Source organism: Erpetoichthys calabaricus, chromosome 4, assembly GCF_900747795.2.
Source record: "Erpetoichthys calabaricus chromosome 4, fErpCal1.3, whole genome shotgun sequence".
In the NCBI taxonomy this organism is placed as follows: Eukaryota; Metazoa; Chordata; class Cladistia; order Polypteriformes; family Polypteridae; genus Erpetoichthys; species Erpetoichthys calabaricus.
In genome coordinates this window covers 37,030,281-37,046,765 of record NC_041397.2, presented here as the reverse complement: position 1 = coordinate 37,046,765, position 16,485 = coordinate 37,030,281, and the positions used below count along the sequence as shown (strand labels likewise).

At 38.1% G+C, this 16,485-nt stretch overlaps 1 protein-coding gene across 1 annotated transcript; it reads left to right on the top strand.

The window, feature by feature from the left end:
• The first annotated feature begins 6,241 nt into the window (after window positions 1–6,241).
• On the top strand, window positions 6,242–7,306 carry LOC114650964 (olfactory receptor 146-like). Its single transcript, XM_028800918.2, has one exon. It carries the CDS (start codon window positions 6,277–6,279, stop codon window positions 7,270–7,272), a length of 996 nt encoding a protein of 331 aa, XP_028656751.1. The 5' UTR covers window positions 6,242–6,276; the 3' UTR covers window positions 7,273–7,306.
• The last annotated feature ends 9,179 nt before the right edge of the window (window positions 7,307–16,485 follow it).

Genomic DNA, 16,485 nt, shown 5'->3' with positions numbered 1-16,485 from the left:
CTAACATGGTAGAACTGCTTTTCCCTTTCAGATTGTTTGCTTGGCTTTGGCTGTATTTATTTGTGGAGTCAATTACCAGTGTACATAAAATAATGTGTATGAGATAAACCTTACAGATCACAGTGGCACACTTCAAACCTTTGACTACACCTATGGTCAGATATAGTATTATTCTAAGAGATGGATTTAAATACCAAATTTCTTGGGCAGGTATTTCATTCTAGCTATAGTAAAAAAGATTGAATCAGTGGGAATTGTGATTCACAAAATAATCTTATTTGAGGTGATACTGGATCCTGAAGGGCACTATATTATAGTTGTGGAGAGACTCGATGAATCTTAAATACTTATGGTTTAAATGTATGCATGGAATTTGTAGACTAAAGATTTTTTTGATAAAATATTTGGGGTGTTTCCTAATATGTCTATCTCTATATATAATCTTCATTTAGATCTTGATGTTTGTTTGTCCACGAATTAATTAGAAGAAGAAGCACTAGATGGCAGTAGAGGTACAGCTAAAACATAGGCATTGCATTAAGAATCTCCTCCAGGCTTATAGTACTGAAGACTGTAGTACTCCAGTCACACCTCAAAACACAGACATTCAAACTAAACAAATTGTTGTGCTTTAAATTAACTAATCTTTATATATAATCTTCATTTGGATCTTGATCTTTGTTTGTCCGCGAATGAATTAGATGAAGAAGAACTAGATGGCAGTAGAGAGACAGCTAAAACATAGGCATTGCATTAAGAATCTCCTCCAGGCTTATACTACTGAAGACTGTAGTACTCCAGTCACACCTCAAAACACAGACATTCAAACTAAACAGATTGTTGTGCTTTAAATTAACTAATCTTTATATATAATCTTCATTTGGATCTTGATCTTTGTTTGTCCGCGAATTCATGTTCCCCTGACACTGCCTTGGTTGTTACTTTTCTTTACAAACACTGTCGATACCACTCTTTGTGTTTAGATCTGGCGTCGACACCTGCTTCGTTTCGAGACTGTGGTTTTTTCTGTTTCTATCCTCCGTCGTTGGCAGCACTTCGTCCAAATCGAATGTTCACCCGCTTCTTGGAGTCGGCAGTCAGAGTATATAAGTCGGACACACTTCTGTGATTTTCCATCAGTCGGCATTTGGAGTTCAAGAAAGAAGCATTGGTTCTTCCCTACTCTTTGGATTGCCACAAAGCAACCTGTGAGATTGGAGAAAAGTTGAGAAGAGATCGTGAGAGGAAACGACAGCGTCGTGAAAACGAGACAGACTGTGAACGGAGAGAAGCAGAAATGCTCCTCCACCACCACATAATTACTATTTGGACAGTGATTCCGAGTAGGCCGTTCCTATTGAATCAATGTCCAAATTTTTTGTTTTGTAATTTTGTTTCCCTTATAAAAAATCATTATGCTGTGCGACGAAGGGCCCAGTTCACGATTGGCAGTCACGTTTAAACAGGAAGCCCTTCACAGACAACTTTAACACGCGCAACGTAGTTGTGCGCACATGGCTAGTCTTATATAATTTCTTTCCTTATATCATTTATTTTTTTCTTTATATCTTTCTTGAGCTCCTTTATGCCTTGAGCAGTGGCCATTGCGACGATCATTACCTTCAGTTCAGACAGATCGCTTTGGTCTTCGTGCTCTGCGGGTGAAGTTGCAAGCCCAGTTAAAGTCGATGTTCCTGGCTTGTGAGGAGTAGATGATAACGTGGAAGGCAAGGCCATTTTCAGTTTCAATTAATCTTCTGGAAACGACGAGCTATCGTGACCTGAATCACTTGCACATTCGCTCCCACTTTCGCTCTCGGCTGCAGATGATGCAGCCGCGCCAGGTCCCGGGAAATCTGTGCTTTTGCTTGTCTGTTCTAGATCAGTCTCTGAAAGGCCATACCTTGAACTTGGACTTGATGCCTGTCTAGGCTTGGATGAAGCTTTAGCTTTCTTTTCTGTTTATTTCTGAGCCCCTTTCCTGCCGCTCATGTTTATATATACTTGAATATACTGTAATAGAACCTCCTCGGGTTGGGTAAATACAGGAAACCTCAGGATGATAAAAAATAAGAGAAAAAATAAATACCGCTGAAAAGGGAGTTCTGCTTCCAACATCCATCTCCTGTAACGGACGAGACCAATAGACTAATATGTCCTCTGTTATAATAGCAGGAAATTTAAATGATCAATTATGAGCCTGTTTAGATAGACCATCAACGTTGTGACTGCAGCATTTTATACTGCCACAATAACTCACATTTCACTAAGGATCAAAAGTTTTCAGAACCATTGCCGATTTTTACCATTTTTCAGACATTTTGTTTTGTTCACCAGTACATCATGGCTGTTCATAGCTGTTTCTTAACTGATAACAACCTTCTATTTATATGTTGTAAATACTTTTATTCTAGAACATTACACTCTGTTAAGAAAACTGAGTATTGGTGATTAAATCTGTTGATACAGTACTAACTGACGAAGACTTCATTAAACTTACTTCTGCACAAAATAAAGAACTAGTTAACACTTTAACAGTAATTACAGATTATGTTCTCAGTAATATCATTAAGTTTTTCTTTTAATTTTTTTGTAATCTATTGTCTTAAGTTTTTGTATGAAATTGGTTTTCAACATAGTCTGCCTTGCATAGCTAGCGTGAACTTCTCATCAAGGAAACACACAAAGTCAACGTTATGAAGGAAGCAATTTCATTCTTTAAGCAAATAGTTAGAGTGCTGAAGAAAATGGGACTACAGGTCCCAGCATGCCCTGCAGGTGTTTTTGTGAGAATCCTAGCCTAGGGATGCTGCCTTCTAGTGTATCGGGGGTAGTTCTGAGAGGTTGCGTTGTCTCCCTCTGTCCTTGCATCACACTGGCTTCCCGGCCGGTTATTGTTCCTGCCATGACGCCTGTCCATGTGAACTGTTCATCACACTATGTTTGTCGCATCTGTGATATCACTAGCAGTGATGTGTAAATATGGCAGAGGTTCTGGCCTGTGCTATCCTTCAGGTAGAATCAAAAGCAAAAATTTTAGTGTAGTTAGTTTCTTTTAGGAGAAGGGCTACTGCTAGGTTTTGTTTAGGTTTTGAATTCCTTTTGCCTCTGACTTTGATTTTTGATAGTTCCAAGTGTTTTGGTTGCCATTTTCTAATCGTTCTTCTGGTTTTGACCTGGCTTTTCTCTGACTAAGCTCCACGCTACATGTGAATCTCCCAGTCAAAACCATCTCTTACTCACAATAATCCATGGAGACTCTGTCCCATTACATATCTGTTAGCATGGCCGTTTTGGTATTGAGATTGTTTTCTTGTCTTGTGTTCTATGCTTTTCACTTGTTATTGGTTTTCCTGGTGTTGACCCTGCCTTTAAATTAAAGTACACTTTATGGTTTTTGTTTTTTTATATTTGTTCAATTTTAGCAAACCTATTTTTGTACCTTGAACTATGTGTACCTACCTTTGATGTTGCTTAATCTTTTTGCTACCTTTGGATTTACTGATTTTTAAGCCTTTGTCTTACTGTTTGGACTTGTGCTTTTTGAGTTTGGAACCTGACTAATTGAGGTGGTTACGCCTGTTAGTTTGGTGCAGACTGGGGTAGAGCATAGGTCTGGTTTGTGTTTTTTGAGGCCTGACTCCATTTTCAGCTTGTAAACAAGGAGGATCATGGCACTCATGACCGTGACTTACAATTTAATTGAAAGAATTTTCAATGATCAGTTTTATTATGAAAATATGCTTTATGCCCCCATGCAGCTTCCTCTGGTAAGGAGGGTTAGTTCCCTTAGTATGATTTTTTAAGTCCACTTCCAACTACTTCCTTACAGAGTTCATCATAATCCAGCCTATTCTATTCAGAACCAGCATCAATCCTACCAGCGCACTAAGTGTATTGTACTACTCGCCATTGCTTGATCATTTTGTCCCTATCTACATATTCAAAACGGAAATACATTTCAAAAGATTTTCAAGGTATTTGAATGTAATTTGAATGTTTGAAATAATTGACCAATTTATCATACCAGTAAGTGAACGATTGCTCTTTCCTTAACTGTTTGAAAGAAACACTTTTTAAAATCTCATTTCATGCATGCGTATTGCAGTAAGTCTTGAGAACCTATCCCACTTTAGACAGAGACTATAGTTCCTCAGTCACTGGAAAAAACAGTGTTTAAGTCTTTGAGCAGAGCTTCAAGTCACAAAACTCTGACTTTTTGAAGCAGTAAAGATCACATATTGTCACCCACTTTGAAGCTGATATGATGTCTCAGAATTCTTTTTGACACACGCTCATAGTTTCCATTATCACAGTGCATAGTTAGGTCACTCTGATTTCCCCAGGTTCCTGGAATTACATTAATGTTGTCATTCCTGCATGGTCATCTACAATCATTCATTGAATGGTTCATTGGATCCTGCCTGAGGCAGCCAAAAATGACATTCTCCAAGGCCTCACCCATCTACCACACACTGATCTTAGCTCTAACACTGCTGAAACCATAACATTTTTTTGACTGCTGACAACTCCCAGACAAATCTGGAAATCCTATTTGTAAAACTGCATTAAATTTTGTCCTTCTTTAAACTGTTCACTTATTTTGTCCACCTACAGCTGCTAGACTTGTTCCTACCACCATCTGGTCACAGCTCCTTGAAGCTATCTCTACTGCTGAGGTTTTGGACATGGTTTGTTCAAAAATAACATCACTTTTCTCTCTCTGAAGTGAGAGATAAACTCAAACCATACAAAATCATGCATTAACTGCCCTGAGTACTTCAGGATTTGTATTTGTAATATCAGGTATATCTGTCATATATATTAAGAATGTTATGTTAATAAACATATTGCTAAATGTGTGAAGTTTTACTAAACATATGTGCCACTGATGTTTGTATTTTTAAAAGCTTATATGGGAGCATTCTGCTTGTTTAATTGCAGCCTTTTCTCTAGTGATAAAAAGAAAAGTCAAAATATCCCTGGTGATTTAACAAAGGTTAGCAATTGTTCCACCTCTTTAAAAAGGTCCCTATTCCCTTGTAAAAAAAAAAATTACTCAAAAGCTAAAACTCTGAGGAAGGCATAGCAGAACTGCAGAAACAAAATGTAAGGACATAAGTCATATTTACAATATATGATACAGAAGACTTTACTGTGCATCTGTAAATGCTGGAGCTGTAATTATACATCAATAATCCAAAATGAGGCATTCTTTTCTTTATCTTTACATTTGGGATTCTTTTCTATTTTTCAGGACTTTTTGCATTATATGCATGACAAAAATGTTATGGAATAATTATGGAATTATGTGTATAATGTAAAAAATAAATTTTTGTTACTACTATTTTAAAAGGTCAAGGTAATAATTATAAGATTGCCCTTAATATTAATTAATAGCATACAGTAGATGATTTGAATGGTTAAACTGTTCAAACAATAATCCCAAAAGAGGGTTGGATTCAAACAAGCAGAAAGCTTTTCTGCATGCAGATTCATGAATGAAACACAGTATAATATAAATATTTATGTACAAACAGGGAAATCAATACCATACTTAAATGATATTATGAATATGATCTCTATGAGCCTTTTCCCTTTCAGTATTATTTAGCATGAATTCTACTTACTCATCATAGTTAAATACTAGAGTAAGATTTGTAAAAGATGAGTCAAGACACTGAGGCTGTGGGTTCTCAGTTCCTTTTTAGTCTTTACTTTCATTTACTTTTGTGCACCAAGCGTACATCAATTTTTTCGTCTTTCTCGCTTTCCAGCCCCAACTAATGCCTTTACCCTGTGCAAGGAAAATAGCAATAATTTAAGAGATCAAAAACAATTGCACTGAATTATATACAGTAGCAAAATTATTTGTATCTATACTTTAAATGTATTAAATCAAACTATTATCTATATTTTATAAAATATATCTTTTACACTAGAAAAGTCTGCATTGTTCAAAGTTAGCTGAGGAGATAATAGTGTGCAAATTATAAATGTGGCTGCTAAAAAGCTTTTAAAATCTGTTTAATAATAATAATAATAATACATTTTATTTATGTTGAGCCTTTCCCATGCTCAAGGTGCTTTATATTTGTTTATTTGAACGTGTCAAAATGCAAGCAAGTATTATGTATGTTTGTTGTCTAACTCCCAAAAATGCGTATTTGAAGAAAAGAAAACAATATTAAAATCAGCTTTGAAAATTTGTCTAATTATGTTTTCCATAGACCAGATTACAGTAAACTAAAGAAAAAAGGCAAGACCGTGGTACCCATGAGTTCTCGGGCAACAGCATTCAAGATGAATAATACTTTTGTGCGTCCAGAAATGTTCTACATAAGTGGTTTGCAAGATATGCCCTTTGTTAACTACTTCTATATTTTTTTAGTTGTTGTATATATTCTTACCATGTTTTCTAATATATTTGTTATTGTACTAATATATTTGGAACAAACTCTTCATAGTCCAAAGTACTTTGCTGTTAGTCAATTAGCATTTGCTGATTTATGTGCAACTACAGCTGTCATTCCTAAAGTAATAGATACATTTCTTTTTAATTCAAATTTTATCAGATATGATGAATGTCTAGCTAACATGTTTTTTGTTCATTGCTTTACTGCAGTGCAGTCACTTTCACTGGCAATATTAGCTTATGACCGCTTACTTGCCATTTGTTTCCCTTTACAATATCACAGCATTAACACTAACAGCAGGATGATGTTAATTATATTCTCAGTTTGGCTCTTTACTGCGGTTGTCATATTTGTCACTGTCATCCTAATTACCAGACTCAGCTTCTGCAAGTCCACAGTGATAAACAGCTATTTCTGTGACCATGGACCTGTCTACCGCTTAGCCTGCAATGATACTAGTCTAAATTTTATAATGGCTTTTACTAACATAGTATTGTTTCTTTTTGTGTCACTGGCCTTCATTCTTTTTACATATTTAGCTATTGGGTTAGCATTGTTAAAAATTGCAACATCAGAAGGAAGACAGAAAGCACTAAAAACCTGCACTTCACACATCATCTTAGTGGCAGTGTTTTATATTCCATTGGCAGTTACATATTTGATGGAACAAATGCATATGTCAAATTCAAATGCAAGAATTTTAAATAATTTATTGTCTGCAACAGTTCCACCAATACTGAATCCTGTAATTTATACTCTAAAAACTGAAGAGATGATGAAATCAATTACAAAATATGTCAAAAGAAAACAAGGCAATGATGGAAAAATAAGAACCATCAAGGTTCTAGCCCAATAACTGCACTATTTTGATAATTAATGTAAAAGAAATACAGTACAAAATAATATGTACAAACTGTATGTAAAATGCACACTGATGTCCTGATATTTGGTTTATTGTAAATGCTATGGCATTTATGCATTTAATTTAGAAATATTTGTATAATATCCTTACCTGTTTTTTATTCATTTTTTGGCCCTTAGTTAAAGGGGTTTACTAATTAATTATCTGATTATTGTATTAATTAAGGGTCTAATGTTAATAAAGTATTGTAGACAAATCATTTGGAAAATAATGTTAACAATATTTTGTATGACATCACATTTTTCCACAAAAAAGCTATTCATGATGTTTTCTGTAAATAATGATGGATGTGAACCCTATCTTTGAAACACATAATTAACAAATAATTGTTCATTAATAATTTGAAGAAAAAAACAATAACAAGAAGCTATATATAGAACCATCATCATTGATACTTCCCGTAACAAAGTAAAACTCATCATTTAGCTGTAAATAAATAAACTTCTTTATTAGCATCGAATATCCTTGTACAGTTTTTAATCCAGTTTCAATCCAGTTTACTCATACATTTTTTTCTCCACAAAGACTAACTCAAAGTGCTTACCTCAAATTTACAAACAATAAATCAACAGTAAAGTGCATAACCACATATTTACAGATACTATGTCTATGAGTCGCAGACTTCAAGCAGTAATTGCATGTAAGGGATATGCGACAAAGTCCTAAATATGACTGCATCAATATGCCTGCCATGGCTGTGTCCCAAACATTATGGTGCCCTGAAATTCATGTAGAAAAAGTGTCCTAATTTCTACATGGTGTGATCCAAATGTATACAAATGCCCTTAAATGAAAGTCCACGATGTGCACTTTAATCACATCTGAATTGTTTGATTTGTAATTTTAAACTGTGGAGCAGAGAGGTAAGTCAAGGAAACATGTGTCTTTGTCCCACAGATTATGGAGGATGCTGTATATATACACGCATGACAAAATTGACATAAGATTTAAATGCAGTACTTTGTTAAAGATGTTATTGAAGCAATGTTGAAAGACGGTGCAACTGGTAAGAAGGCAAATGGAAATTAGTCCAGAGTGTCAAGGTGATGAAAGTTAAAAAGGAGGGTAGACAAAGGGTCACTTGTGTAGAAAACACATCTGGAACCCAGGGGTCCAGTCATTGTTTAGTTAGAGCCAAGGGCATTTTGGAAAAAAGTATTAAGGTGTCTGTGGCAGTGTGCAGTTTTTATTAAAAACAGTGATAAGTGTGGGCAGTAGCTTGAAAGAGCATCCCCAGAGTGCTGATGTGAGAATTGGCAGGGTACACATTTATGTGCAGATCCATCCAATTCGGCCAATTTCCTCATTAGCGCTATGGGGTCTGTAAATAAGGCACCTGCACCATCTAGGATATGTGGAGCCTGAACAGGATATAAAAGCAGGAATGGCAAAAAAGAAAGGAGTCGAGAGGTTAAATGGACAGACAGAGACTGAGATTGTGATCAAGATCAAGATTGAGAACAAGATTCAGGATTTGAGGCAGAACTGGTGCTGCTATGCAGAGGAAGCAGTCAGTCTGGAAACTTGCCCTAGCTGAAGCAAGTGAACAGAGCTTATGGGGCAGGGTGGCTCCTGGTGAGCAGTCATTAAGCAGGAGTGACCAATCACCCAGACATTCTACTGAAAGATTGCGTTGTTCAAAGGGAGCAGGGTTCACCGAATGCAGAGGGATTGTGGTAGGGACATGAGTCCGTTTAAAGGTTGACTGGACCTGTTGTAGGATGTCTTCTGTTCTTCTCTTGCTGAGGAGATTGAAAAGTGCAAGCAGAGGAGTCAGATGGAAGCACAAAGGCTCGTAATTGTTTCTAATGCATGGATGCCAGCCAAGTTTTATCCTATGGATTTCAGTCTATATGTTGGATTATTTATTTACTGTGACTTTTAACCTCCACAAGAGTACATGATTTTATTGAGAATTATCTATTGATTTATTGAAAGGAAGATTTGCACTGCACTGTTTGCACTTTCACAGAATACAAAGAACATCTGTACTTGCCTTTGTTGTGTTGTACGTCCTCTTTGCCCAGTTCATCCTCAGTTTCATGAATATCGATGTCCAGGTTCAAGGGAATGATACCATATGCAGGCAACCAGGCAGCCAAGTTGTTTGCTTCAACTTTATCCTTTAATTATTAGCTTTGATGATAAATCATAATTTTATAAGCTTTTGGGTGTCAGTAGCATTTTACTGGTTTTGGTTTGACACATGTGTGCCCACTTCTGGTCAACAGTGTCATAAAATAATATAGTATATGCCCAGTTTTATTTTGGACAAATTGTGTGGCCTCCTTAAAGGAACATAAAGACAGAGCCATAACCAAAGCAGTAAGCCCAAGGAAATTCCCTCAAATGCAGCTTGCCTTAGAACTGTTAACCGCACTATTTCAGTCTAGTACAGTTGTGCTTGAAAGTTTGTGAACCCTTTAGAATTTTACTATATTTCTACATAAATGCGACCTAAAACATCATCAGACTTTCACTCAAGTCCTAAAAGTAGATAAAGAGAAACCAGTTACACAAATGAGACGAAGATATTATACTTGGTCATTTATTTATTAAGGAAAATGATCGAATATTACATATTTGTGAGTGGCAAAAGTATATGAACCTCTAGGATTAGCAGTTAATTTGAAGGTGAAATTCGAGTCGGGTGTTTTCAATCAATGGGATGACAATCAGGTGTGAGTGGGCACCCTGCGTTATTTAAAGAACAGATATCTATCAAAGTCTGCTCTTCACAACACATGTTTGTGGAAGTGTATCATGGCACGAACAAAGGAGACTTCTGAGGACCTCAGAAAAAGAGTTGTTGATGCTCATCAGGCTGGAAAAGGTTACAAAACCATCTCTAAAGAGTTTGGACTCCACCAATCCACAGTCAGACAGATTGTGTACAAATGGAGGAAATTCAAGGCCATTGTTACCCTCCCCAGGAGTGGTCGACCAACAAAGATCACTCCAAGAGCAAGGTGTGTAATAGTCGGCGAGGTCACAAAGGACCCCAGGGTAACTTCTAAGGAACTGAAGGCCTTTCTGACATTGGCTAATGTTCATATTCATGAGTCCACCATCAGCAGAACACTGAACAACTATGGTGTGCATGGCAGGGTTGCAAGGAGAAAGCCACTGCTCTCCCAAAAAAACATTGCTGCTCATCTGCAGTTTGCTAAAGATCACGTGGACAAACCAGAAGGCTATTGGAAGAATGTTTTGTGGACGGATGAGACCAAAATAGAACTTTTTGGTTTAAATGAAAAGCGTTATGTTTGGAGAAAGGAAAACACTGCATTCCAGCATAAGAACCTTATCCCATCTGTGAAACGTGGTGGTGATAGCATCATGGTTTGGGCCTGTTTTGCTGCATCTGGGCCAGGACGGCTTGCCTTCATCAATGGAACAATGAATTTCGAATTATATCAGAGAATTCTAAAGGAAAATGTCAGGACATCTGTCCATGAACTGAATCTCAAGAGAAGGTGGGTCATGCAGCAAGACAACGACCCTAAGCACACAAAGTCGTTCTACCAAAGAATGGTTAAAGAAGAATAAAGTTAATGTTTTGGAATGGCCAAGTCAAAGTCCTGACCTTAATCCAATCAAAATGTTGTGGATGGACCTGAAACGAGCAGTTAATGTCAGGAAACCCACCAACATCCCAGAGTTAAAGCTGTTCTGTACGGAGGAATTGGCTAAAATTCCTCCAAGCCGGTGTGCAGGACTGATCAACAGTTACCGGAAACGTTTAGTTGCAGTTATTGCTGCAAAGGGGGGTTACTGCAGATACTGAAAGAAAAGGTTCACATACTTTTGCCACTCACAAATATGTAATATTCGATCATTTTCCTTAATAAATAAATGACCAAGTATAATATTTTTATCTCATTTGTTTAACTGGTTTCTCTTTATCTACATTTAGGACTTGAGTGAAAATCTGATGATGTTTTAGGTCATATTTATGCAGAAATAGTCAAGTCAAAGTGAACTTTATTGTGATCTCAACCATATACAAGTATACAGATAGACGAAATTGCGAAGCTCAGGGTCCACAGTGTAACAACATGATGTGCAAATAATAATTTAAAAATAGAATTAAAATTTAAATTTAAATTTAAATTAAAACACAAACAAGACAAGACATTGTGCAAAGACAAGACAAAGAAGTAGCAGCAATATCGATGTGTAAGATATGTAATATAATAAACTAGCAAAATACCCGCGCTTCGCAGCGGAGAAGTAGTGTGTTAAAGAGGTTATGAAAAAGTAAAGGAAACATTTTAAAAATAACGTAACATGATTGTCAATGTAATTGTGTTGTCATTGTTATGAGTGTTGCTGTCATATATATATACATATACACATATACACACACATATACAGATATATTATATATACATATACACATATATTTTTTATATATATATTTTTTATATATATATATATATATATATATATATATATATATATATACATACACATACATACATACATACATACATACATACATATACACACATAGATGCACTTACAATAACATAGAAATCAATATAAACAACATTAACATCATTATCATATGAGAATATGAAGTAATATATAAGAAGCACATTTCATATAAATATAAATTATTAAACAGTAAAATCTTCTTCAATAATTTGCTACCGTGGCTTTTCGTTGGTCTGTCCAGGATTTTAAATCACATGTAGCTTGCAAACCGTTTGACGTATTGACTTGAAATGTGGTACACATATAATACGTCACGTCTGCTATCCGCTTTATGGGTGATGAATGTATTACTGTTTTTATGTTTATTTTATTTTAGAATCAACTCCTATCTGCGCACACCAGGGCGGCCGTGGGCAGATGCGTATGGTGTATTCACTCCATGTTATCGTGCATTGCGCTGTCACTGGTATTTTCATAAAAGAATTTGAACAATATATAAGAAGCGTATAAATTATTAAACAGTAAAACATTAACATTTAAGAAGTAAAGTTACATTGAGTACTATTGCAGTGCCTTCGGGTATACCTCATTTTTTGTTTGCCCATTACATGCTTAAATGTATACATTTTTTGGTGTACCTACCCGAGAACACGCGACATATAACCGACCGTGGGAGAAGCATGGATTTTAAACACGCGTTGAGTTCATCTGCTGGTCTCCCTCGTGGAATAACTGGTAATGTTTGAGTAAAATCTACAGCGAGTAAAACGACATTACCTCCTTTTTTTTTTTTACGATCTCTGAGATCTTGCTTTTTTCGGTTCAAGGCTTCATAAGCTCTTTTATGTTCAATGTTGTACTTAATAAGTACTAATTATCCCAAACCATCATCTTTGAATGTTGCAAGACTTTCGCCTTGTATGTAGATCGGGGTAATTACATTCATTGCATTCCTAGTCTGAATCACAATCTGATTGTATGGGTGGTTACCTGGCACTGTAGGGTTGCCACCCGTCCTTTAAAATACGGAATCGTGCCGCGTTTGAGAATGAAATTGCGCGTCCCGTTTTGAATCAATACTGGACGGGATTTATCCCGTATTTTTTTTATCATTTTTTTTTTTAAAGCAGCGTCTCATGCAAATCATCCCACACGCATTTTATGAAGATGCCTCCTTTCGTACTTTTGATTGGGTAATACTTGATGTCATCGTTAGTTTGATTGGTGTTTTTAACTGTCCAGTGAGGAGGGCGTGTCTTTTAAGTACAGTCTGCAAAGTGTTGGCACTGAGATATGGCGTCAGCGCCATAGTTGAAGCCCCTAACGTTGCGGTCAGCAAGTCGGCTAACATCCGCCATGTGCCGTCTTTCAGTTGCGAGAAGCAGATCATAGAATGGTTGAAACTGTTGCCCCTAACGTTGCGCCACGGCGTGTGCTTCGTTTATACCTCGTGTCTTCTCATTAAACTTTTATCTCGCGAATATGTTATTGCAATCCGCAGCGGGAGCGTTTCTATTAACTTAATTTAAACTTACGTTTTACACCGTGCTTTGTTGCCCTTATGAACACGCTTGTATGCTTAACTTGCTCCGTTCTCAATTGTTAAATTAATTTTTTGCTCTTCGCTGTTTGCGGCTGTTCCTCCATTTCCCCCTACTTCGTTCTTTTATCTCGCGAATATGTTATTGCAATCCTTAACGGGAGCGTTTCAATAAACTGATTGAAAATAGTTTTGCATTTACCTTTTTAGTAAAAGGCAAGCTTTTAAGCATGAGAAATCACCCCGTAAATGCACACGTTTAATTGGACATGTGTTAATATGTATGGTTACACAGTATTAAAAGAAAGTGAACAACGTCAGTTACCTTTCTTCCCGCGTTTGATAAAAGGTGAGCTTTTAAGCATGAGAAATCACCCCGTAAATGCACACGTTTAATTGCACATGTCTTAATATGTATGCTCACACAGTATTAAAAGACAGTCAAAAATTAACGTCATTTACCTTCGTTCCCGCGTGTGATTTGTGCTGTAAATCTCTTCCTTGTTTTTAGTTCACGTGATTACGTAGGAGGCGTGATGACGCGATACGTGACTCCGCCTCCTCCATTACAGTGTATGGACAAAAAATATGTTCCAGTTATGACCATTACGCTTTGAATTTCGAAATGAAACCTGCCTAACTTTTGTAAGTAAGCTGTAAGGAATGAGCCTGCCAAATTTCAGCCTTCCACCTACACGGGAAGTTGGAGAATTAGTGATGAGTCAGTCAGTCAGTCAGTCAGTCAGTGAGTGAGTCAGTCAGTGAGGGCTTTGCCTTTTATTATTATAGATAAATAATAAATAATAGATATAGATAATACAGAAATTATCAGTATATGCTAATAGTTGTTTAAGATGTGTAAACAATGACAGGTCAGAATGTTTCACAGCAGAAGGATAACAAGAGTGTCAAAATATTTAAAGGTCAGTATGAGATTTTCAGTTCTTTTCTACCTGCACACTCGTCTTTGCAGGACAGTGGCTCGCATGTATAAAAGTTCTCTTTTTAGAGGTGGTTGAGGCCATGTGGAAGGTCCCAGGGGGCAGCCTGGTGTTAAGGAGTCTAACAGCTTGGGGGTAAAAACTCTTCTGCAGCCTGGCAGATCTAGCTTTCATGCTGCAGTATCTTCTCTTAGATGGCAGAAGTGTGAAAAGACCACGTGAGGGGTGTAAGGGGTGCTGCACAATGCTGCAGGCCTTGCGGACACTGTGTTTGTAAAATATGTCCTGTAGTGAAGGGAGAGGCACCCCAATAATGTTCTCTGCTGTCTTCACTATCCTTTGCAGGCGCTTGCGGTCGGATATGTTGCAGTTGCCATACCAGACAGTGATACAGCTGGTCAGAACACTTTTAATGGTGCCTCTGTAGAACAGGTGAGGATGGAAGAGGGAAGACGTGCTCACTTCAGCCGCCTCAGGAAGTGTAGTCTCTGCTGGGCTTTCTTGATTAGTGATGAGGTGTTATGTGTCCACGTAAGTTCCTCAGTTATGTGCACACCAAGGAGCTTGGTACTCCTAATAGTCTCCACATCTAAACCGTTGATGCTGAGTGGGATGTGGGGAGGACGTGATTTTCTGAAGTCCAGGATTGTCTCTTTTGTCTTGTCGACATTGAGAGATAGATTGTTGTCTTCACACCATGCGGACAGCCGTTCCACCTCATCTCTGTATGCTCTTTCATCATCCCTGCTTATCAGTCCCAGCACCGTCGTATCATGCGCAAACTTGATGATGTGGTTGGTGTTGTGCATGGCTGTGCAGTCGTGAGTCAGCAGAGTGAACAGCAGTGGACTAAACACGCAGCCCTGCGGTGCTCCAGTGCTCAGTGTGATGATGCTGGAAGTGTTGCAACCTATCCAAATTGACTGGGGCCTCTCTGTCAAAAAGTCCAGGATCCAATTGCAGAGGGTGGTGTTCAGGCCCAACCTGCTCAGTTTTACAACCAGATTTTTAGGGATGATTGTGTTGAAGGCAGAGCTAAAGTCTATGAATAGCATCCTGACATATGTGTCTTTTTTATCCAGATGTGTCAGGGAGAGGTGAAGGGCAGAGCATATGGCATCCTCAGTTGACCTGTTTGAGTCGGTGCGCAAACTGGAGAGGGTCAAGGGAGGAAGGGAGATTAGTCTTTATGTGTGACATGACTAACCTTTCGAAGCACTTCATGATGATTGGCGTGAGTGCAACTGGCCGGTAGTCATTCAGGCATGTCACTGATGACTTCTTCAGCACTGGTATGATCGTGGTCGACTTGAAGCATGCTGGGACTGACGACTGGCTCACAGATGTATTGAAGATGTCTGTGAGGACACTAGCCAGTTAACTGGCACATTCTTTGAGCACACGACCAGGTATGTTGTCAGGTCCTGCAGCCTTGCGTGGATTGACTCTGGATAGAGTTCTCTTCACGTCATTTATGGAGAGACAGAGTGCCTGATCAGTGGAGGGTTTGCCTCAAACCGTGCAAAGAAGTTGTTCAGCTCATCCGGAAGGGAGGCATCAGCATTGCTGCTGTGTGGGTTGGGCTTGTAGTTTGTAATTGTCTGAACGCCCTGCCACATACGACGTGTGTCTCTGGTGCTGCTGAATTGTTTGTTGATCCTCTGCACGTATGCCCACTTAGCTCTCCTTATAGCGCGAGACAGGTTGGCTCTGGTCATCCGGAGGACGGTCTTGTTTCCAGATCTGAAGGCTGCATTTCTGATCTTGAACAGCTTGTGCACTTCTCTTGTCATCCAGGGCTTTTGGTTGGCTCTTGTGGTAACATCCTTGGTAACAGTAACATCCTCTATCTTGGAGATATAGCCAGTCACAGAGTCTGTGTACTCCTCCAGATTGATGGAGTCACCATTCATAGCAGCCTCTCTGAAAATGTCCCAGTCTGTCTTTTCGAAGCAGTCTTGGAGAGCTGAAACCGCACCATCCTGCCATACTCTGATGCTCTTGTGGGCTGGTTTAGTGCGCTTCAGCAGGGACTTGTCTGCAGGGACCATTAAAATGCTGATATGATTTGAACAACCGAGGTGGGGGTGGGGTAGGGCTTTGTAGGCATCAGGAGCACTTGTGTAAACATTGGCCAGACAGCTTCCCCCTCTAGTAGCAAAGTTCACATTCTGGGAGAATTTTGGGAGACGTGACTTCAAGTTGGCATGATTGAAGTCTCCAGCA